At 41.9% G+C, this 23,915-nt stretch overlaps 1 protein-coding gene across 1 annotated transcript in view; it reads right to left on the reverse strand.

Moving 5' to 3' along the window:
* The window catches only part of LOC102796224 (partitioning defective 3 homolog), a 381,329-nt gene that overhangs the window by 20,114 nt on the left and 337,300 nt on the right, over positions 1-23,915 (reverse strand). The window contains exon 22 of the mRNA XM_087845929.1: positions 1,842-1,962. Within this exon, the coding sequence (XP_087702055.1) occupies positions 1,842-1,962 (121 nt within the window). The remainder of the gene's footprint in view (positions 1-1,841; positions 1,963-23,915) is intronic.

Genomic DNA, 23,915 nt, shown 5'->3' on the forward strand with positions numbered 1-23,915 from the left:
GTAGGAACACGGTGGGAATGCTGCAGCATGCTGCTGTGTTTTACCCAAACTCAATTGGACAGCGGAAATAACAGCAGATGATCCTGGCCACTCCAAACCAATTTAACTGACAAACCAACACTGATAATTCTCCAGAAAATTGCATGCAAAATGTTTTAACTTTCAAGGTCTGACTTTCTGGCCCATCATTTTCTAAATAGCTCTGCTAGGAGCAACAATTAGCCGCATTCTTTTCTCCGAGGTCAAAAACTTACAGAGTAAAAAAAGAAACCAAAAAAACTGAAGTCACTGTAAGTTATTTTTGATAAATAACATGGAGGTATTTGACATCCCACATGTCCCGCGACTTGGTTATCTGTGGGGGTTTTTTTGTTATGGTTTTTAACACCAGTTAAGTAAAAAGCGGGACAACAGTTTAGATTATTGTTGACCTGACAGAGAGTTTGGAAAAAGGATATGATTCCTTACTTAAAGTTCCTGAACTTTTAATGCACAGCAGGGATGGATATGAGATCAAGTGTGAATGAATTAACAAAAGAATTAACTTGATTACATTTTTCCAATTATGAAGAATAAATCCCATTGTTGTTACAGATCAATCGGTGGAGAGTAGAACGGCTTAAAGCAACTATTCTCAAATTTTAATTTAAATTTGTTTTAATTTAAAAATCCCTTTAATCAAGTCTAATGAAAATTAGAATGAACAGTGCGGGTAGGTGTCTTTAGTTTCTCTTCCCTAACATCGCCTTCCTTCCATAAGTGTGTCATATTTCCAAGAGTGAAAAGGCACATGCAGTGACTGCAGATAAGCAATTATGTCTAGGTCAAAGGTTGGATCCAGAAATTAAGAATTAGTCTACGAAATGTAGCTTTGGGTAATAGAGAAAACTAATGTTTTTGCAGTTTGGCAGTTTCGCTGTCTAAAAGGTTGATGGCATCACACGACAGCACCAGTGACAGTTTCATGCTGTGTTATAACAAACTAGTAATATTGTTGTTTTTGCTCTTTGCTTCATGCCACATCATTTGGAATTAATAAAAATTACTTTAATATTTTTAATCTACTTTAATTAAATGACCATCTTTTCCTTAACATGTGGGCCAATCATTACACATTCAGCAATTATTAACATCTATGTGTCTTTTTAAAAAAGAAAAAAAGATTATAAAACCCACTTTTTTGGATTTTCCTATATAATAATATGTTCATTTCATCATCCCCACATGAACCCGATGCTACATTCTCCAGTTGTGTTTGTTTCACGTGTCGTGTTCAATGCACGTTGCCTCAGCAACGATATATCGATAATGATATTTTGCCCGACTCACCACTAAATACAGAATAAATACAGACTGGTGATTAAGGCACAAAAAGTATGAAAAAATGAGGTTGTTTGTAAAAATGACTGAAAAACAAAGATTTATTAGTGAGTGGCAGAAACAAATTACAACAATGCGTTCAAGACCTCATTTTTGCTTTCCACGTGTTTAAAGCACTGTAGGTTTTAATCATTAGAAATTCATTTTAAACTCTGGCTCCTGGTTTCTTTTGTCCTGCCTCCCTCCTCTCACGCCCAATCAGTCCCTGCAGATGGCCGCCCCTCCCTGAACCTGGTTCTGTCAGAGGTTTCTACCTGTTAAAAGGGAGTTTACCTTATATATAAAGTGCCTTAATTTGACGCTATATAAATACATTCAAGTTAACTGAATAGAAGTGTTAGTAAGCAATAAAAAATACGTGTAGGCCTAAGAAACCATTCAGCTAGTAACTCTGGATAGATCCCGAAGAATTTTTTGGGTATGTACACTCTCCTGGAATACAGCTCCGACTCGATACTCACCCAGGACTGGTTGAAGCTGTAGGTGTGCTGATGGTCCTCTACGTCGTCCTCCTGCTTGGCCTGCTGGAACTCATTCCTCAGTCTCTGTATCCGGTCGTGGTTACTAGGCGCCATCTGACTGCTAGGAAAGAAAAAAAAGAATGGAAATTAGATATTTAGACTCATTAACGCTTTGGTACGCATTGGTTTTGCTAGCATGCTGTTACAGGTAATTCTGCGTTGCAGCAATTTACCTGACTGCATGAATGGTGCCAAGGATTTTTAAATCCAACAGTTGCAATTAGGGATGCACCGATACCGATACTGGTATCGGGGCCGATACTGTAAAATGTGTGTGTACTCATACTCGTAAAAGTTAACCGATACCATGAACCGATACTAACTTATTTCATTAATCAGAGGGTGGCTTGTCATTTCTGTTGTAGTTTTTATATTGGCCACTAGGGGGACATCCCGCGCTAAACAGGCACAGGGTTAGGCAAGTCAGACTGGCGGCTCAAACTGGAGGCTGCTGTAGCTAGGCTAAACAAAATGTCAGCAGTGTGGACCAGAACAGCCAACTTTAACTCAGGTTTTGGAAAAGCGATGAAAAATGTCAAAAGAAAATCCACTGGCAGTTAAAATAACAGAGGCTCTGACTCATTTTATTTCTCTGGATGACCAGCCAATGCCGGCCGTGGAAAACATAGGATTGCACCGTCTTCTCAGCATACTCGAGTTGCGATATGAAATTCCCAACTGCCCACACATCAGGGAGATTATGGTGCCAAAACTTTCTGAAGAGGTAAAGACAAGCAGTGTGTGCGCGATGTCAGTCCCTGATTTAACGGCACAGTGGACTGATGATCCATGGGCAGATGAGGAGTTCGTCAATGCCAAACACTTTCGTTATTTTGTTTGTTTTTTTACAATATAGACACTCTGCAATAATTTAAAAGTTTATTTTATACTCAAACCTAATTTGTATTTATTTCATTCCAAACAGAAGTGTTTATTTATTATTCTGAAAGCTCGAGACAGTGCCAATAGTTCAGTGATATTTTGTTAAATTATAATGTGGAGACTCTGCAATAATTTAACAGAAGTGCTTATTTTTCACTTCAAAATTTTTTGTGGTCATTTTTATTAAGATTTTATTTTTTATCGGCAGCGAATAAAATAAAACCTGTCCTCCAATTCATTGCATTTGTGTGTGTGTGTGTGTGGTAGAAGTATCGGTTTTTGTACTCTGTATCAGCAAGTACTCAGATCCAAGTATCGGTATCATATCGGTTTGAAAAAATTGCTATCGTTGCATCCCTAGTTGCAATTTCTGTTCCAACACTCTCGTGTTTTTCTCTCACCCTTTTATCGCCTGTGAACATCACTATAACTGAAAGTGTCCCTCGTGCACCATTGTCAGTGATGCATGTCTCTTTCAGACTGCAGAAGAATGTTGGCCTTTTATGGTACGCAGTCATTAAACGCTGTGGAAAACCCTCATTTACATCTCCTTCATTAAAGGCCTTTGAGGAGCCTGTCAATAGGAATCAATAGCTTTCCTTCAGCTTAATCAGGCTCTCCTTTTATCACCAGCTACAGAGGCAGCACATGACAAAATGCATAATTATGATGCGACAACCGGCTTGATAATAGGCCTGCATTTATGCATACCGCGGGGATGAAAGTGACCGAAGGTTAGGAATTTGAGCTGGGAGGGGATGCGAGAGGAGTGGGACGGATGGGGTGAGGAAAGGAGAGGGAGATAAAGGAAGGAGGACGAGTGTGGGGATGGCACCGTGTGGGAAAAAAGGGAAAGGTTAATCAAGAGCATGTGAGAAAAGGAAAAGAAACAAAGTCAACCCCAGACAAAATTTCCAGTGAAACTTAAAGCAGGGAAGCACGGCGCGAGAAATAAGGAGCAGAGGGAGACAAAAAGCCAAAGACAAAAAAAAAAGGACCCTTGATATGAAGACCTGTCAGCCTGTCAGGGTGTCCTCCTGAGCAGCACTTACAGGTGGCACAGCAGCAGTGGAAGTGATTGCTTATTTGGACCCAGAGGATTCTGAGCACAATTATGGTGATAATTGCAGATTAGAATGAGCACATCCTTCTGATGATAATGGGCACTAGGACATGCTGCCAATCAAGCTTCATTAAAAGCACAATAAATAGCGGCTCATAAAGGATGCACGGCTCTCGGAGCGTGCCCCTTAGTAGCACTTGGCAAGACACAGTTATCGTGTTATTCGTACTTCCCGATCAAAATCAATTGTATTAGTTATACTCCATTTGATTCCTATAGCTTTATATGTGTGGGAGCGCAGGGAGCGTGCATTAGGCCTTTTTATGTGGATGTGGGCAATTAAGTGGCTCACTGGGGTGTGAGGTAGCTTATGCTTTTAGGGTGTGGAGTAATGGCGAAGTCCCTTTATTACTGTTCATTACAAAATCAATGTTCCCTCTCTATTTACTTGAGGTTGCTTAAATAGCAAATGCAATTTTAAATAAATTAAATTACTTAATTCTAGTCAATAGAACCACACATGTGCACTCCTCTAAATGTTCTTCCTGTTATACAAGTTTTCATTACTTTAACTACAGAAGCATTGAGGCTTCAACTTCAGAATTGTGTGATTACCAGTGCAATCGTTTGACTACATTTGCAGAGATTTTATTGAAGATATTTTGAGCAAAAAAAAAAAACACATCTGCAACTGTGGGTTTATGTTCTTCATCATCCCTGCTTGTTGAGAAAAAAAAGGTTTCACAACAGTGTAATAGATCTGTGAACTCCAAATGAGCTTAACTGCCGCTCAAAGAGAAGAGTGAGCTAAGTCCAAATAAAAGGCTCCGAATTTTTTTTCTGTGTGACCTTCCACGGAGGGTCAGCGCTACCATGAGTATCTTGAACATGTACCACTGGGCGAGAGGAACCAACTGGTGATCCAGAAAGCACAGGTTATAAACAAGACGACTTGAGTCCATGTACACTCACTGCATAAAAAGCCCCTCTGCCCTTCTCTCACTCACGAAAGTATCAATGTGACAGTGAAGATCTGCTCCACAGTGTGCTAGACGATGCTGTGGGGTGTGGAGTAGGAAAACATGAGCGAAGACAAGGTCTCCGGCAATTTAAAGAACTAGCAGTTCTTTAGTACACTTTTTTTAAAGCACTACAATAAATAGAAATTGCATCGAGTGTGACGGCTTGATTTACCAAGGGGTAAATTTGTCGTAGGTGTTCAAAGGAGGCCTTTGCCATATCTAGATTAGATCTGGAGGGCCTTATATTTTTTTGTCTTTCACCGTGATGGGATTCTTGGGAGTACTCTCAGGGTCTGTAAATATATTCATATGTTAATAAACGGAGCTCAAAATCGGGGAAGAGCACGAATCAAGCCCAAACAGCCAGCCGAAACTGTCCCCTGTCAGCGTAACAGCCAGCAGCAGGCCTGTCTGCATGCATAAAGAAGATGGATTCAGTTGCCTTTGCTAAGAGCCCCACATCGCTCAGGCACCTTGGTGGGTAATTAGTCAGCATGATTGTTGCCGCTGCATCAGGTCACCACTTATAAATGCACCTCCAAATACATCAATGTCTGTAATTGGCCTGTAGAACATGCGCCACAAGGAAAGACCAGGCCAACGGAATATGGTACGAATGAGCGCTGCTCATCAGTTTGCTGTAAGCAGTGTGTTTGTGCATAAAAAGGAAAAGGTCACAGGTGGCATAAGTGTCCTCAGGGGTGCAGGCGAGCTGTCTGCATCACCGCCGCGCAGGATTGCAGCTAAAATATGCATCAGTGGGAAACGAGATAGTGTGTGTAAAGTTATTAAAAAACATGGGGGGAGATAAAGTGTCCATATGCCACAGCATTTTCACAGGCAGCATCTTTATTCTGTCCGGTATAATGAGATTTGCTCCAAATTCATCTGTGACTTTGCGGGCTGAAATGTCAGCACTTGGCCTCCTGGGTTGGCTGTGTCTCTCCCAGGCGCATGCAAACATCACCGCGCGACACAGTCGGCAACACAAAGATGGAGGAAGAGACAAAAGAGCCAACATGTCTCGACTATTATGGACGCCTGTATCCAATAAAGACACACCGATGCTGAATTTACTGAGTAAAAGCTTTTTTCTGAGGACTTATCAAGAGTAGTGAACCTACGAATTCCTGGCCTGCAAAGTCGGATCACAACAACAATTCAGAAAGAACCTAGAGCTTCTCGAACTTGTGAAGAACTAGCAATGAGCCAACATCAGCCTATACAGAAACAGCTTTTCCACTCTTTAGCAGCAAACTGTGAGGCACCGGTAGTGTGCATGTGTCTGTGTGTACCCCCACACCCATCCACACCTGTGCTTTCACATGGACATGTTGACAGGGGTCATGAACACTCTAAAGCTGCATTTGGGGGTATGTGGATGTCTGTCTGTGTAATAGTCATCCTTTGATCCGGGAGGATTTAGCAGATGCCTCGCACACCACAAGGCTTAGGCCCAGGATGTAAACTATGCAGCAGCCCTCATATTTGCTTCTGTTGGTGGATCAAAGCTGCGCTGAGTCTCTACATGCCCCGTAAACACCGCCACCGGCCAATAAATGAGTAATCCAATCACCAAGAGTGTAATACGGGTCATATGAGCATACCTAAGTTCAGGGGTATTCGAATGAGAGCAGCAGAGTGTTATAATCCTCGGAATAAGATTTCAGAGATGAAGTTTGACTGGAGTTCAGGCTGTTGCTACAGAAATGTTCATTTCCAACTAAAAGCGGAAAAGGGTTGAACTGCCGGAGCTTCCGTGCGACTTTAAAATCATACATTTTGTTATTTCTTATCTGATCGCTGTTGATTGAAATTCTATCAGATTATCTGGTTTCTTACTGGCCGTAGTATCTCTGTGCAGCAGATGAGGGGGGGCAGACTTCTTAAGTTTGGGCCCTTTGGCAATCTCGCATCAAGTCAAAGGCTTAGCTCATCTTTATTCCACCGCCCTGTGGACTTTCATTTATTTCAAAGACAGAAAGATGAGGCATTTGGGGGGAAATGGACAGCCTTTGGGACCTACCACGATGATAGAAAGAGATTAGATCTGCATTACTGCTGGTCATTTTTGAAGGGGAGAGGGACAAAGATAAAACATTTTTTTTAGCGTCTTCAGAAGGAAATCAGCATATATCGGCTCTTCTGCTATGATTTTTGCCAGCAATCAAATGGAAGCATTTGAAGCGTACATCACTTTCCACTTTCTTTTCCATGTTCATAAAAAAGTTCTTCCAGTTTTCTCTCGCCTCATCTCTTCTTCATTTCTTTCTTCTTCTTCTTCCCATATGTTTTATTTCTGAATGCCTCAGTGCTCCTCTGTGGCTAGAGGGATAGGTCATGAATTCCCTTCTGTCCCCCTCGTCCTCTCCCCACTAGCCTGGTAAGTGACAGCTGCAGGCTGGACAAAGGCCTGATAATACCCTGGATTTGTCAGGCTCTGACTTCACCCATGTCCTCTTGTGACTGATGCACCGACAGTGGCGCCTTGCCAGCTAAAATCCCCACCCTAATGTGGTGCTGTGACTGTGTGCGCATGAATCTGTATCCATGGTTCCTTTCAGACTCAAAAGCACCACATATAGGGTCCTTAGGGGTCCTAAGGAGGCCATCGTGTGGGATCCCTGCCTGGGATGTGGTAGTGGCGTGACTCGGGAGCACGGAGCTCTGATTAACCCTCCAACAGGCTGTCCGGTACGAAAGGAGCGGCAGAAGGCTCTCCTCTACGAAAAGCATGACTCCAAAGAAATGAAGAAAAGGCAATGATCTCTGGCTTTATCTTTGTTCCTTTTAAATACCTGTAGTCATGTGTACTTTAAAAACACCCTTTTTTTTATTGTAAAGACATCAACTCTTCTAGTCATTACCATTTTTCTGTCTTCTCTGTTCAGTTTGCAGGATTTCTAAACACAGATCAAAGAGGAATTTCCCCTTTCTCTTTTCTATCCTATCTTTCTACTAGCAACTTTTAAACCTTTGGTTGCTTAAACATTATAATGGAACTAGTCAAAGAAACCTTTATTTCTGCATGATGTGCTGTATATTATGAAGGTACAGGGACTAAGCTAAGATTTGTGTAGATGATAGGCTCCCTGAAAGCTTTACTTGTCCTCATTTCTGGCAGCTTCTCTTTAAATTGTTTTCTAGGAAGAACAAAGCACGGCTGCATTCTCCAAAGAGATTAACTTTGAAGTTAAGACCCATAATCCAAATCTATTGATTCAGAGAAGGGTGCTCACTCAGAGAGAGAGGGAGCATGGTCAAGACTGCACAATCTAATAAATACACTCTTATGTGCATACATGAACGTGCCATTGTGTAATGAGACAAAGATGTGTTGCATGCTAATGATTTAAAACTCATCACATGATCGAAACTTGTTACTGCACAAGAAATGACTTGGCTGCATCGTGCTACACGCAGTAAATCTTTTATTTTCAAAGCAGCATATATATAGAGTTGAAACATATGCACAGTGCTGCAGCTGTTTATGTTGCACACAGGGTAAGAAGAATGAAGTGTCAGCCTCATTAGCCTTAAATAAGGTGTGAAGGCCATGGGCTACAGTATCCATCTAAACAGGTTTAGTCGGCTTTTACGAGCCTATCGGATCTTTACAGACAACTTTTATGAGATATGAGCTTGCTTGACACTAAGAGGCCAGTGGAGAAGCTATATGACTTTGGCTTCCAGTATCCCGACTATGGCGCTAAAATATTTTGTCTAAGTATAGGTTGGCGCCATGGAATATGAAATGTGTTGCTGTATTTTGCATTAGGGGACCTCAAATATAAATTCCCAGGGAGACTGGTGCATTGCAGCAACAAGTCACCTTTGCAGGTTTCTCTGTGGAGGGACACTCTGAGTGGGAGCTGCAGAGCTTGGCAGAAGCACTGACTAGACGATCGTCAGCACTTAGACAAGAAGGAGCCGAGTTGATCTTGAGACAAATTTGGTCAGCCAGAAGTTCTTTGTATAAAATAACATCTGATGTTGAACAAGCTGCAAAATTAAAGTTATTTCATGAAAATTTTAAACAACAAGTTTTGGAACAGTGGACCAGGAAAAACAAAAAAGGGGAGGGGCATGCTTTTGTTCTCCATTGTTTTGACACAGCTATACTCCCCGGAAACTAGGGCTGCGCGATTAATCGTTAGAAAATCGCGATCTCATCTCATTTCCAAATGACAACGATTAAAAAAAAAAAAAAAAAGACAACAACGATTGTACCGCATTTTGATCCAGGACGTAATCTGCATGAAAACAAGCGCTCACTCTTCCTGCTCAACAAATGACAAGGGCGGAGCCTTATACCACGTGATACAGAAGCTGTGCCGTGTGATGCTAAAATTAGCAGGGAAAAAACAACGGAGAGCACGTCAGGGATGACGAGAAAGTGACTGGAGAAAATCCGTCCCGGTCAACCACCCAAACATCAATAACGGGAACCTTATACAGCGCTTCCCTATACCCGTCGAACTCCCGCAGGCACAAAGAATTACGGAGGCTATTACTTATCACCTGACCAAAGATATGGCTCCATCAACACTGTGCAAAACGGGGGATTTAGGAAAATGATCAACACCCTAGACAAACGCTACACAGTGCCATCCCGCAACTATTTTTCTATTGTTGCACTACTTGCTCTATACACGCAGTGTCGAGCAACGGTGGAGACGGAATTTCAAGCAGTACAACATTTTGCGGCAACGACAAAATCTGAGACATTTGTTGTTTTTATGTTTATTTATTGTTTTTATGTTCAGTCTCAACTGTTACGAAGTTGATTTGCAGTTAATAAGCGCAATAAATATTCATATTGGAAAAGAAAATCGTGAGAGAATCGTGATCTCAATTCTAAGCAAAAAAATCGTGATTCTCATTTTATGCAAAATCGTGCAGCCCTACCGGAAACATTCTTACAAAGATTGCTGACCTGCTAGGGCAGGTCCAACTGCGCTCTTCACAGAGCTGTGTGAACCCAAAACCCAGTGCCAAGCTTTGCCTTTCCCACTTGCATTCTCAAACTGCCTCATCCTTCAGATGCTATCGTATGCTGGAATGCACACGGGCAGCTTATTAGAGAGGCCCAAGTTTTCCAATCCACTGTATGAAAACAGACAGCGGAGGGAGGCAATTAAAAAAAAACAGATTTCAGTGAGTTTTAAAAAGAGAAGGCGAATGAAGAATAATCAAATGAGATATTTGGGAATGTCACTTCAAATATTGAATGCCATTCAGTGTACCTTTTTTTTAAAATGTCTCAAATTTCCTTTGATGTTAAATTGATTTTCAGTGAGCTTTTACTTCAGATAGATTCATGTCCCTTCCTGAGATTAGCCAAAACTTTAACACAATAACGTTTTGCATTTTGTAACTTGGGAAACTTTGGTGTTCACTTATTGTGAAATTGCTTGGAGACACTTTAAATTACAGAGAAATCATTAAGGACTTTTTTTATCCACACCAACACCTTTAAAATCAAGCGCATTTTTACCACAAGGTCTCTGTAAACATGACAGCAGCAACATCGCTGCGTACTTTGAAATATAGTCGCTTGTGTGCCGAAAAGAATCAGTTGGATTAAAAGACAGCCACGGTCCTTTAATACAAATATATGCAAACCTATCCCCATGTGAAGGAGCAGATGATTCCACTCCAGAAGCAGATATTCACATGCAGCTGAACCCCTCTAACTCGTTTGCTATTCTAGCACGTTGCCAAAGTGACACGCTCTCACTGGCTACCTATAATGAAAGGCTAATATTAGATTTCAAATGGGCCCAAGCAGCAGCAGTGGTGCACCAGCCATACATTACACATGCATTCAGAAGTGTATCATTTGACATCTGGTGCATCATTTTCACAGGGACCTGGTTGGTTTGGAGGGTTTACTTCACCACTGTTGCATTTCTCTTTACATGTACACCCACTTTTAAAATCCCCTTTTTTTTAAACTGACTAACAAGCAGAGCAGATATCCTGTCTTTTATTAGGTCTCCCGGGTTAATTCGAGAAGCCTTACACCTGTAAAGAATCTCATTTACTTCAGCAAGACGCCACACTGTGCTGAATGCAGACAATCGCTCCCTTTGCAAATGTCAGTGCCTGACGCTCAGCAGGTGAACCACGAGCCAGTGGTAAATAATTCACAGCAGACCGGTGTAGCTTTCCTCGCCATCCCATACACAACCAGCATCCCCCCCACCACCACCTAAGTCTTTTCTGCTACGACCCCCTGTGCCGCCACTACTTCCTCTATACATAATTAACGAGAGAGGCACGGTGGGATGCCCGTCAGTCAGAGCCAGGGCCACTTTAAACAATAACAATATTGATAGTGGGTGTAATAAAGCGGAATTAAAAAGATGGATTCTAAAGATTTTTTTTGTGCTCCTGGCGCAGCTGCTCCCAGCTTTAAGTGGTGAGGAGAGGGAAAGGGGTTTGCAGGGGGGCTTCATGGGAATGGATAGAAGTGCAAACTAAAAAAGGAGGAGGGAGGCACATGTGCCCTTTTACCCTCCCCCTCCTTGTCAGCCCCTGGTGTCCTGTACTAACTCCTTTGCTGCTGCGTCCATTACTGGATTAAGTCTCGGAGTCTCGGAAAGAGGGAAGACGGAGGAGGTCAGGGGTCTTAACCTTTAGTAATGGTTAGGCAGACAGATGAGCAAAGAAAGAAAGAGAAAAACAAGACTGGCAGGATAATTTCAATTTAGGCTATCAATATTGTGTAATGATCAATGTGAAGGTCAAGAGGTTGGCAGATAATGACAGATGGGCAGATGAGGAAAAAGAAGAAAGAAGGAAAATGAACTGAAGATAAAAGAAAAAAAAGGCCAATCGGTGTTGGAATATCAAACATTTGCTGATGATTTTGTCACCTGCCAGAGGGTCAAAAATAGAAGAAACTTGACAAAACTGAAATGCGCTAGAAAGGTATTTGTAGGACTCCAAAAAACTAAAAAACACACTCAAAGCAGTGAAGAAATCCTGCCATTACTGCTATCTCCCATCAACCTGCGGGAGCCTTACATATGTTAATGCCCCTTCAACCTGTGACCCTCACATTCATGGCATCATTATCAACCCAGCCAGACATAATGTTGGCCTGTCACCGCCATGATCTATGGCCACAGTGGCTCTCTGCCTTAATGAAGCTGTAACGCTGCCTTAAACCACCGAAGCCGCGACGAACCTGGGTACGACCGTCTATCGGCTTAATGCGAGTGTGCATCCATCATCATGCATCAGCCATCCATCAATCAAAGCCCGTGTGACAGCTGGGACCCCCGAACCTAACCCCCACCACACCACACACACACACACGTATGCGCAAACACACACAAACTCATTGGTTGCGATTACGATCTCAATTATCGTCATGACCGCGGGCCGCCGCTTCTCCTGTGACCGACATGCTAATAAGAAGCACTGGCAGTCAATAATCAAGCCATGGAAAAGGGCACCGGGTGAAGATTTGGTCAAGTTTAACTGTATCACTTAAAGTTCATTGGTTTAAATTAATAATCTTGGAACCCTATTACAAAATGACATGGTTTGGAGAAAGGCAAAGTCAACTCAGAGCAATAAACAGGAAGTGACTTCATGTCTCTTTTAAGGACCAACCAGGTATTCCACACGCGCACCTGCTCACACCATGAGAAACTCAAAGGTGACCTTAAGGTGTGTTAACCCTTTAAGACCTACCATAGAACCAAGTTATATTATATTATATTATATTATATTATATTATATTTTTACATGTTGTAGAGCCATTTTTGGGAGCATTTCAAGTTGCTATACATCAATACAACCATTACAGCCTAAATTTTAATAATATGTATGCATTAAGTGCATAGTAATTACATAAATTGTAAAAAAGTGCAATAAACTACAGAAAAATTGAAAATCGTTTTTGTTTTTTAACATATATTTCTACTTAGAGAAATTTAAGAAGCTTATCCCCCAAAACTGTAAATACAAAAAAGTTGCACAAAATAGTTTCCCACCACAGGAAATTTATTTTGAGTGTCTTCATAGTTTTATTTTTGAAATACACCAATTTTTATATAGTGCAGGAAAAAATGAAAATAAATATTATAGTGCAAATTTGCAAAAAAAAAAACAGCATATGCATCAAAATAAACTATTTCCAGCAGTGCAATATGAGTCCTAAGCATCCCAGAAACGACACAGAAAGTCATAAAGTCAAACATAACTTTTAAAAACACCAGTATAGGCTCATGAGGCCTTGATGGTAAAAAACTACATTTCTGCGAAAATGACGTCACTTCCGGTTTCGGGCAGGTCATGGCGGACATGTGATAGTTCGTGCTGATGGATGTAGGAAGTGTTATGAACAGCTGATCGGATCGGCAAAGCGTGTTTCTGGAATATTATGTTTTTGTTGCTGCAAGTGCTTTTTATGCAGTTTTTGCAAAGCTATATGTGGAAGGAAACTGTGACCTGGAACAAGCTGATGGCATAAGATGTAAGTACAACTCCTCCGGTTTCATATGCAAAAAAAATTATTGCACTAGCTCACGTGGTTGCAGTGCTACTGGGATTTAAAAATAGTTACGCAAAACAGAGCGTGCCCGCTCTGACCGGTTTTAAAGGGTTAAAGGGTCCGTGTTCCATGCAAGAGAGAATCTTGAATTAGCTGTTACGAGTCTACAAGACAGCAGTTGTGGCATCGTCGCAAGACTGCAAACATTCCTGTGCATGAAAGCTTTTCACCTGCTGAGTGGGACTGAGCGTACCTGAAGCAGGTCTCACAGGTTATTTCTTTAAGCTAACATCGCTGCCGCCCTGTTGTTTCTTCTCAGCCACGGGGCTTTCAACCAGTGTAACTTAAGACGGGCTTTAGACTTCAGTGAGCACACAGATATCTGATAATGTTTGTCCAAGCCTTTCAACAGATAGCTAATAAGGATCACATTCTGTCACGTGGCGCGAGTGTTAGCATTTCACACAAATGTGTTGGGAGTTTTGTCTGTTTCCGTTTCTTTTTCTCCGCAGGTGTATTCGCAGAGTAATCTTTGCTTTCTAATCCCCACACTAACACACTTCTGAGTCAGAAAAGGAAAAAAAAAACAAATACAGAGCTGTGATGAGATTTCATGAGAGTTTGTGTCCTCAATAATAGAAATGTATCTATTTAACTTCTTCCACTGAGCGAGTCCCTGTCTGCCAATACAACAGTCATGATAGGAAACCGCAGCTTGTTGAGAAAACTTCTCCTAACAGTGTTCCTATTTTTGGCAAGGCTGTGTTCAGGGACAAAAAAAACCCTCTATAAGTGGCCACATTTTAAATGTGACACAGCAAAGTACTCAGCCAAACTCCGAAAGTGGTGTCCGAAAGAATTATTCAGGCCTGGTTAGGAGGGGTGAGAGCTCACTTCGGTGGCAAGGATTTAGACTGCATTTTAAGAGGGAGCCAGGAGACACTGATGACAAAACACTGTCACCTTCAGGTGGTTAAAGGAATGGGTGTCAGGGAACACACAGGAGATGGTAGTCCCACATTTCAGGACAAGCCACGGGGGATTTAGCCCAAGTGCTGACAGAAAAGACCAAGCGGTCACTGGCTCGCCCACAGATGGCAAATGTGGTAGCTGATGTGTGAATGGATGCACCAGTGAATCAAAACTAAATTAAGATACTGTCACTACATCTGCCTGTTCACACACACACACAAGCATGCACACATATGTGCATCCACATCCACATAAAATGCTCATTATCCTCAACCCCCAGTGTGGGGGTGGAGGGTGAGGGGGCATGGGAACAAAAAAGCATTAAGCAGGAGTGAGCCCTTTAATTACAGGCCAGTGTTTAGAGAACTCTCAATGGTGCTGAGAACAATGGAGGGCTCTGGTAATACTCAACCTGCTGAGTTAACACATATCCTCAAGGTATGACATCACACACACACACACACACAGGCAGAAAGTCAGCGGTCATGTCACGGACATGAGGCAATAAGTGCAGAGCTGTTTGCCGAGAACAGCTCGACTGGTGGAAGGAGATTTAAAGCACACTTAATTAGATTTCTCCTCCACACAAAGCAAAAGCTAATTTCTCATTATTTGGTATTATTTCCTGTTTAAAGCTGCACCTTGCCAACTTATTTTTGTTATTTTCGATGAGAAAATAAAACAAGATCAACAGTTCGTTGATTGTGCGTCTTTTTGTCTCTTCCATGTGTCTCCGAGTGAGTTTCTATAAGTTGTTTAAGATCAAAACCACCTCACAAAAAGAAGCTCTGCTAAAGCAGAATTGCAACCAGCTGTATGCTCTGTAGTAAAATGCAGTTAGAGGGCTGAAGGATGATAAAGATGAAATACTTTAAATAAACTGGCTCACATATGATTCCCTCAGTGGGTTGAGGTGTCTCATTATATCTGGGTGCTTATAGTAGTGAATGTGTGACGTATGAGACCTATAAATAACTCGAGCGGTGATTGTGACCATATGACCGTAAGAAAAGTGACAGCTTTCCCAGTCGGTGCATTTGACAGGCTTAAGGATAACTCCACATGCCTGGCAAATTGGATTGGCGCTCTGTTGCCTCTGCAAAGGAAGGAAAACAGACAAATCCTTGGCCGTCTCCCTCCTAATAATTTCCTTTTCATGTTTTAAAGTCCGCGATAAGCGAAGGGAGGCCAGGAAGGGACAGATAAATCATCATCGGTGCACATTAAAGACCATTATCGTTTTTAAATAGTCCCACGCACTCCCCGTTTTCCAACAAAGCAATGGCAAGGTGATCTCCTGACAAAGACGGGGAAAAGAACAAGACAGCTTTTGAAAGTTCTGACAGCACGACAGGTTCTGAAGGACGTGAATGGGTCAAATGGGAAAGACAACTTTTAAATCCAACATCCTCAAAAAGAAAAGAGACAAAGCCCGACCCTGCCCATGTTTCACCAACACCACCCAACATCCCCAGGAACTGTCAGCCATCTCCACACCCAAATTCAGCTTCACCAACCATCGCTAGGACTTAAAAAAAAATGGAATTAACTCAACAAGTGCTATCTGTGCTTTTGTGAGGTTGATTAAAACCAAGGCATTCCCAAAAATAGCTTTAACAGGCCTCAAAGGCCAGCTAATATAGCAAAGCTTAACTTGTGCCATAACTCTGGGATCTTGCAAAGATTAATGAGAGGGGAGAAAAAGGAGAGCGAGATATTGGTGTGTAAACGGGAGGCAGAAACTTCAATGAGCAAAAGCAGCTGGTTGCAGTAAATAGTGGCTGCCAATTGGCTGCTGTTCACAGAACGCCAATCTCCAAAACAGGGAGTGGTGGTAGTGCCAAAAATGGAACAAGAGAGGGAATAAAAATAAAAAAAACATTGATTAAGCTCTCAACAGTTGCCTTAACTTTGGTAACAAGGTGGACTGGGCAATGTTTTCTACTTTCAGATCTCAAATTAGAAGATTTTACAGGAACAGAAAGAACTGGCAGCTCCACGTCTAGGAATCCACTGGCTTTACCTTTGAGTATAAAAAGAAAGCCCAATTAAATAAAACCACAGGCACACGTCACTGGAAGATGTGTGCTGTGAAATGGTCAAAAGTCAAGGAATCAACTGGAAAATCCTTCAAAATCCAATCACATCCAATAAAAAGAAACCATAAAAACCGCTGCATGGATTTGCTTCGTTCCTCTTTTGCAGGTTCAGTATGTGCATGTTGATGTACTTATCGGTGTGTGTGGCCCACCATGAATTTGTCTTATGAGAGACTGATGAAGTTTTTCCATACTTCTATGACTGCTATGCTTATTTTATTTTTCTTCAGGCTGTTTAAGAACTCAAACCTTGTGCTTTCACTAGTGGTGTCTTATGGTAGCTTTCCCTGCATAAATCCACATTTTCACAAGGCCATTACAATATTCCCCAAATGGGCGATTTCCAAACTTATGTAGCATGAATTGGCCGTTGCTCCAGTAAGTCCAATATTCTCCGTCACCCGAGTTATTTCAGTAATGGCAGCTTTGCACGACAAGTGTTAATGGCTTGAAATGGTGATTTCTCTACAGGCACTTTTGGATTAATTTCCTGTGTTGAAAGGGAATAGATACACACGGCAAGGCCCACTCTAGACAAGTCAGGTCCCTGCGTCTGTGATGTAAGTGGGCAAAGATTATGCGACGGCGGTGAGAGTAATGAGAGATCGACATGTTCTTTGGTCGCTGTGCCCCTTCAAGAGGAAAATCTCTGATAATGAACTCTAGACCTTTACGTTGCTCCTCAGCAGCCCAGACAGGGCGAAAGAGGGAGGGAGGGAGAGAGCGGCAAGCCCATCAACAGAATTATCATTACATATAGTCACGCTGGCTCTCATATCTCATGTCACCGTAACACGCTCACTTCACATCTGCAAAGATTTAATTAAAAACAAACAAAAAAGCATTTTTGACAAGCCCACAAAACCACAGTCTCCAAATAAGGACACTTGAAACCACGTAAACCTCCAGTGAGTCATCTGAATATTTAACATTAACAATGTTAATGACATTGTGCACAACAGTGTTCACAACAACACTCTAGCTGGCTCCTTGAAACTATTATCTATGCTACTTTGAAACCCTGAGAAATGCTCACCCACCGCAGAACAAAAACACACGTTTTACACTCCAAGGCAGACTCACAGCTACCCGAGAGCTACCAGCATCTGATTTCACATGGTCACCTCATTGATCACGGCCTATAATAGCTGAGATGGACAGCAGCTGTCCCTGCTATTACAATGTCATCTCATCCATTTACTTAGAGATCAATGGGACAGTTGCTGAAATAGGCCTGCCATGCACTCCTCTCTTGCTTACCTGAGCTTTGTCATAGCAGAGGCTTAGCTGTTTGTTTGTGAGACGGGTGAGACCGCGGCCTGTACCAGAGAGCCAGAAACAAAGTTGCTTTATAAAAAAGTAATGAATCTTTCTGCGAAGCTTCCATTTTAATTCAATTAAGTCACTTTCTTCTTTTACAGAGTGTTGAAAAAAAAGAAAAAAGAAAGACCCCACCTTCCTCAGTGAGACATAAAAGTGAGCTACAATTGCACTCCAGTAGGGGATTAACAGCTCAACATTAAAAATGACGATTCTCACTCAGGCTCCATCTTAAAGTCACCACACAGGGGAAGGGGATACTTGGGAACTCAAAGTGAAAGAAAAGCACGCGGGAGGGGTTGTTCAAAGGAGCCTCGGAGGACATTGCTTTTCTATAGCCCTTTTCTCATGCCTGTGCACATGCATACAGACCCATGCACGCAAACCAATACACACACACACACAGAGGCATTCTTTTCAGGATGGACTGACCACTGAAAGCCCTCCAAAGAGGAGGAATCAAATAAAGCCGTCAGTGGATGGAGATTAAAAGGAGTGCTACACAGTAAAAATCTGATTTATGAAGCTCAGGCTGAGTTGCTACAGGGTCTTTGGTGCCATGGTAACCCAATGAACAGTAAGGTCGAAGGGGCGGTTGAATAAAGAGCAGCAGAATGGCGAGGAAAGAAAAGGAAACTTTTAACCTCTCAATGTTCACATCTTTTCTTATAACCCTGAACCTTTACCAGACTAACGCATGAAGCTTGAGTTTCAATAGAGGGGGTCAAAGTCCTCTTCATAAATTACAAAAAGCCTTTCTCACAGTTTCCAGGACAGGGGCACAACTGTTTGCGCCCTGAATAGGACACGGATTTAATGATGACAAGTTCATGATTTTAACTTAGCTGAAATGGTTCTTTTCTAACTCGAGCTTTATTATTTCTTGGTGGTTGTTCTCTCTTCTCCTTCTTCTTTCCTCTACCATCGGTGCAGTGAGACGTTCAGCCCACCCAGCCTTGCATGGCACTTCCGAGAGCCGCCGTAGCTGCTGCTGCATCAGTGTGTTGTTGTGTTTTGTCTGTGGGAGCTGTCCTGTGCCATGCTGCTGTGTCCAGGGCCAAGGCCCTTTTCCTATTGTCTGCTGCCATATGGAAGCCAGCACCAACACTGAGATAAGCCTGTCCTCATGCTGTTCCCTGACCTTCTCAGGCACCCAGCTGGCACTAAATGCAGAAATAATTATTATCCAAATTACCCAGGCCAACTCTGTCTCCTCTTTGTGCAGTGAGGGCGAATTGAGAGGGGGTGGGAGGGTCCTATGAAGTGCTAGGGGAGATGCTGCGGTGGGAGATCTCACACAAAAGAAGAGCCGTCAGTGGTCGGCCTCACGCTGCCTCAAATACTGTATATTAGCTTGTCTGTTTCCCTAAGGAGCTGATAGATGTCTCATTAATCATTTGTGATGATTCCATATTTTGTTACTGACTTACAAGAGCGTGGTGCTTAATGCCATGTCGGAACACAAACGTAAAGCACATTTATTCAGACGATGTGGCTTCAAACATTAAACATTTCAAACCCATCATTACATAATTCTGCTTGAATTACGCTGTACTTTTTAAGAAGTTGATCATAACACATTTTAAAGATGGATACACACCCCAAAAAACCCCACTTGATAATGATGACTCAATAAATTTGCATTTAAATGACATAATTAAATATTTTAAAAGGTATAAAATCTTCAATCGGGTAATTCTACTCCATTATTCAGTCTTAAATGACTCACTAAAGAATGATTAAACACATTTTTCAATAAAGTGCTCAGATGGTTTACAATGGGATTATGAGCACATTATTAAAATACAGTAAAAGTACAAATTTGAGCACTTTTGAGAACAAAATCACAAATTTAGTCTGTAGGACCTGCGCAGCACACAGCACATCTCAGACTACGGATCTGGATAAGAAGAAACGACTTCCTAGTCTCGCATGGCTTTCTTGTGACATCACATTATTATAGGAATGTCTAACCGGAGGGCAAAAGCAGGCTTTGCTCTCAGAGTTGTTGAAGTGGATGCAATAAAGAGCCACTGCTAGCGAAACATGGACATGGAGAACAGAATCCCATGTTTTTTTTTTCTGTCTCATACAGTTATCCCAATCCGTTTCTTCACATTGAACAAGGTTTTAAATGGTGCGTCAAATAAACTGGCGCTCATTACAACCCCAACTCCAAAACAGTTGCTGTGTAAGATGTACATAAAAACACATTGCAATGTTTGGCAATATTTACAAACTCATATTTTATTCACAATAGAACTTAATGTGTTTAAACTTGTTGTTTAGACAGTTTTTCATGTCATGAAAAATACTAGGTCACGTTGATGGCATCTGATGACAGCAGCACATCTCAAAAACTGTTGGGATGAGGTCAACAAAAGGCTGTAATACTAAAAACTATTTGCCCCAAGTCTGGTTCATTGGCAACAGCTCAGTGACATGACAGGGTGTTAAAAGAGCAGCTTAGAGAAAAAGACTTTCTCAAAAATCAAGATAATGTTCATTCATCTGAAAAAAAAAACTGTCACTGTCTGCAAACTCTGAAACATTTTCACCATAATGCTTCCCGGTGTAAAAATTGTGAAGAACAGCACATAACATCAAAGTTCAGAGAATCTGGAGAAATCTCTGTACGCAATCTGTACGCAAGGGACCGGGATAAAAATCGATATTGGATTTATGTGATCTTCAGGCCTTCAGCCAACACTGCATTAAAAACAGGCGCGGGAGTCTGTCATGGAAATCACTGCGCGGGCTCAGGAATGCTTCAGGGAGCACAGCTCAGCAGACCAAAGTGCATTTAAAATGGACCGAGGCGGTGTTTCACATCACTTAGTTCTTTCTAATTTTGCAACAGGAAACCTTAACCTAAAATGACATAATTAAACATTGTGTCCAATTTTATGCCAAAGAGTTTACTTGTGAATAATCAGCGCTAACAGATACCGAGTCTGATTACAAATAAAACAAAGAATCTGCTCATAACTGCTCATTTGCACCTGGAGCACCGAAGATGAGGACGTTAGGCTCAAAGGTTACTGAAGTTCCATGTGTTTTGCTTTATTTTCCACTCCTTTACATAATAATTCATTTTTAGTTGCACAACATTTGAGTGAACCAGGTGAAACTGTGAAAGAAAGGGGATGTCCATAAATTAAATTAAAAAAAAAAAAAAAAAACACTGTTCAAAGGAAAATCCCAAAATTGCTATGGTGACACAGGTTTCATAAAGTTAGCGCCAGCCGTTAAGAGCTGAAACTTTCACCTTTCCACCTTCCTCTAATTAGTTCCTGATGTGCAGTGGAGCTTGGGACAGCTGGATTTGAACAGGAACGTCCCACAGATGTTTCATGACACAGTGAAAGATGGATGGCGAGACAACACAACAAAAAACTTCAAGTGGGAAGAAAAGGAGTTAATGGATGTCTTTACTGCATGTGGAAAAAGCCCCATCAGAGAGACGTGTTTGCACTCAAGTCGTCCCCTTACACAAGTGGAAGCTCCTCCAAGACGGAGAGTAAGGCGGAAAAGTCTTCATCATCAAAGCAGTATCTTTTTCATTCGTGAAGACGAATCATCATCTGTGCTCAATGCATGTTGGAAAAATATAAATCATATTTGCAAAAAAAACCCAAAACGTCATAAACAGAGTGAATGTATTACTTACTAATGATCACATATAAGTAAATAATGAAGAAAACCTCTGTGATTGCAGGAAAAGTGAGGGCAGATTATTGTATCGCTCAGAACCGGTGAACACACCGCGTCTTTATCGACTTTGTCCCGGCAGAGGAAGCCTTGTGTTTGAAGCATAAAGGAAAGTCACATTCCATAAAACGGCAGCCTTTCATGAAGAAAAGAGAAAAACACTTTTTGACTTGTTACATAAACAGAATGACCTGAACGAAAAGAAAACAACGCGCACCTTAATAAAAGCGGCGGAGGGTGGAATTGAAGAGATTAGCCCGCTCACATTTAAATGCCTCTATCTGGCCTTGCTTTACTCCATCGCATAGAAAATGTGGAGAGACAAAGAAGGGAACAGTGGGGTTGATTAGAGTGGAGTTGGGGATTAGGTCTGAGCGAAGGAGCTTTGAGTTATTTAAATCTGGCCCCTTCGTCAAGGTACAAAGGCACCGCTGGGAAGGCGCATCATCACTTATTCCAATAGAGTGAATAAAAAGGTAGAGAGAAAGAAAAGGAGCAGATAAATGAAGTGCCTCCCCGCTACTCGGCAGTGTTCATTAGCTTAACGTTGCTCGGGTAATGGCATAGGAACAAGCGGCGATGAACAGGATTGTCCTGTGTTGGCAGATGAGGAGTTGAAGCGGGTGATCCTTTCCAGCTGGGAAAGCTGACAGGGTCCACTTTTAATTAATGACATGTCTGTACGAGGTCACTCTAATGAAGCGGTGCAAGGTGGAGAGGATTTGTGATAACTATGGTTCAAGGTCAGACTGAACAAAAGAAGTTAAATTGAACTACTATACCGCGTTCAAATTTTAGAGGAATAACTAGACGCACACAAAGTGCGTATTTGCTATTTCCTACGACGCCTGTTGATATCCGTGTACTTCCACCCTTGGTTAGTGTTCACTGGGGTTTTCTTACATCTCTCTTGCTTAGCCAGGACTGTCATTGTTTCCCTGTCTGTGTGTGTCTGCATGTTTGTGTTGGTGCCAGTGAAAGACAGACTAGCAATGGTGCAGGAGATGATGGGAACACTGACCTTCCCTTTGCCATTACAACCCCCACAAAAGATTGAAAATGTCTCCTGCGTTCAAAGATAGCCACATGTGCAATTGCACTGCATCACTATATCTGGGAAGAATAGACAGCAAAAGAAGATGACTTGGTGTCTCAGCAGGGGAGGCAGAGCCATCAAAGAGAATCCCAAAACCACTCATCTCCCTTTGCTGACGAGACGGCGCGCTCACGTGCGCTAACACTCGGTGTGTGGATATACGTGTAGACGTGGGTCTGCACAGGACGCCTTCATTCTAAAAGCCGTGGCACAAAAATTACTTTCCAAGATTCCGACCTCCATCTGTCGGGAGTTGCTGCTGCCATATTTGTTTTCGTTTCAACTGCTAAGAATCAAATACTGTTATTTTTGCCCGAAATAGGCGTCGTCGCACGCCATCTTGCAAGAGGAAATGTGCAAAGATGAATTTCTGTCTGTGTGAGAGAGAGTGGGTGTGTTTTTGACACAAGAAGAACATCCATGACCTGACTTGAACCCGCCAGCTGGCTGTCCTACTTTCTGTCTGCTCATACACAAGAATATTAAGTCATTCTTGTCTTTGTATCTCTGATAGAATTCTCCACAGACAGTGCCCCAGTCTGTCTACAGTACATGAATACTCTGCTCTGAGTGTATCCCCAGTATCTGTATGCCAGGGATCTGCCTTTAGGGCACGTATATAGTTGAGATGGAGCTCGTATGGCCCTATCTTCCTGATTGTGTCTACCAGATTGTCTACCCCGGAGAGGCAGCGCGCATCAACACTCGCCAACAGCACATTTTGATCTCACCACAAAAACCTTCAAAGACAATGGCTGAACAGCTATGAAGTAGAGACAGAAGTGGTGTTTGTAGAGTTATAGCAGATACAGACAACATAGTATGATCGTGACAATGACTCAAGCCAGTGCATGTGAATATCAGGAATAAAAGTCTGATTTTAAGTGGTAATATAGCCAATCCCATGGCACAGCTGCTGTTATTAACCTCTATTTTTATCAGAAAAATAATAAAGATATGTGAATGTGAACTATACTGAGATTTTAGCTACATTAACAGAGCGCTTATGCAATAACAAAGAGCTCAGCGATCACCTCACCCCCTCATATCAAATAAATAAAGAAATAAAGAAAAATAAAGAAAATAAATAAGAGCTAATTTCAATCATAAAACTGAGAGTTTAGCATCAAGTCAGTCAAACTTCTGGAATATTGATCTGGTCAGTTAAGTAGCAGAAGGAGTTGCTAATCAGTTTCAGCTGCTTTGGTGTTGCAATGAAATTAAGAACAGATGCACTAGAACGGCAACAATCGGAAGGTTTGCTGTGTCTCCCAGCACAATCTCAAAAGCAGGGAGGAGAGTCCAGGAGACAGTTACTCTAGGAGAGCTGGTTGGGGCTG

Source organism: Neolamprologus brichardi, chromosome 9 (genome assembly GCF_056152115.1).
Source record: "Neolamprologus brichardi isolate AB-2024 chromosome 9, ASM5615211v1, whole genome shotgun sequence".
In the NCBI taxonomy this organism is placed as follows: Eukaryota; Metazoa; Chordata; class Actinopteri; order Cichliformes; family Cichlidae; genus Neolamprologus; species Neolamprologus brichardi.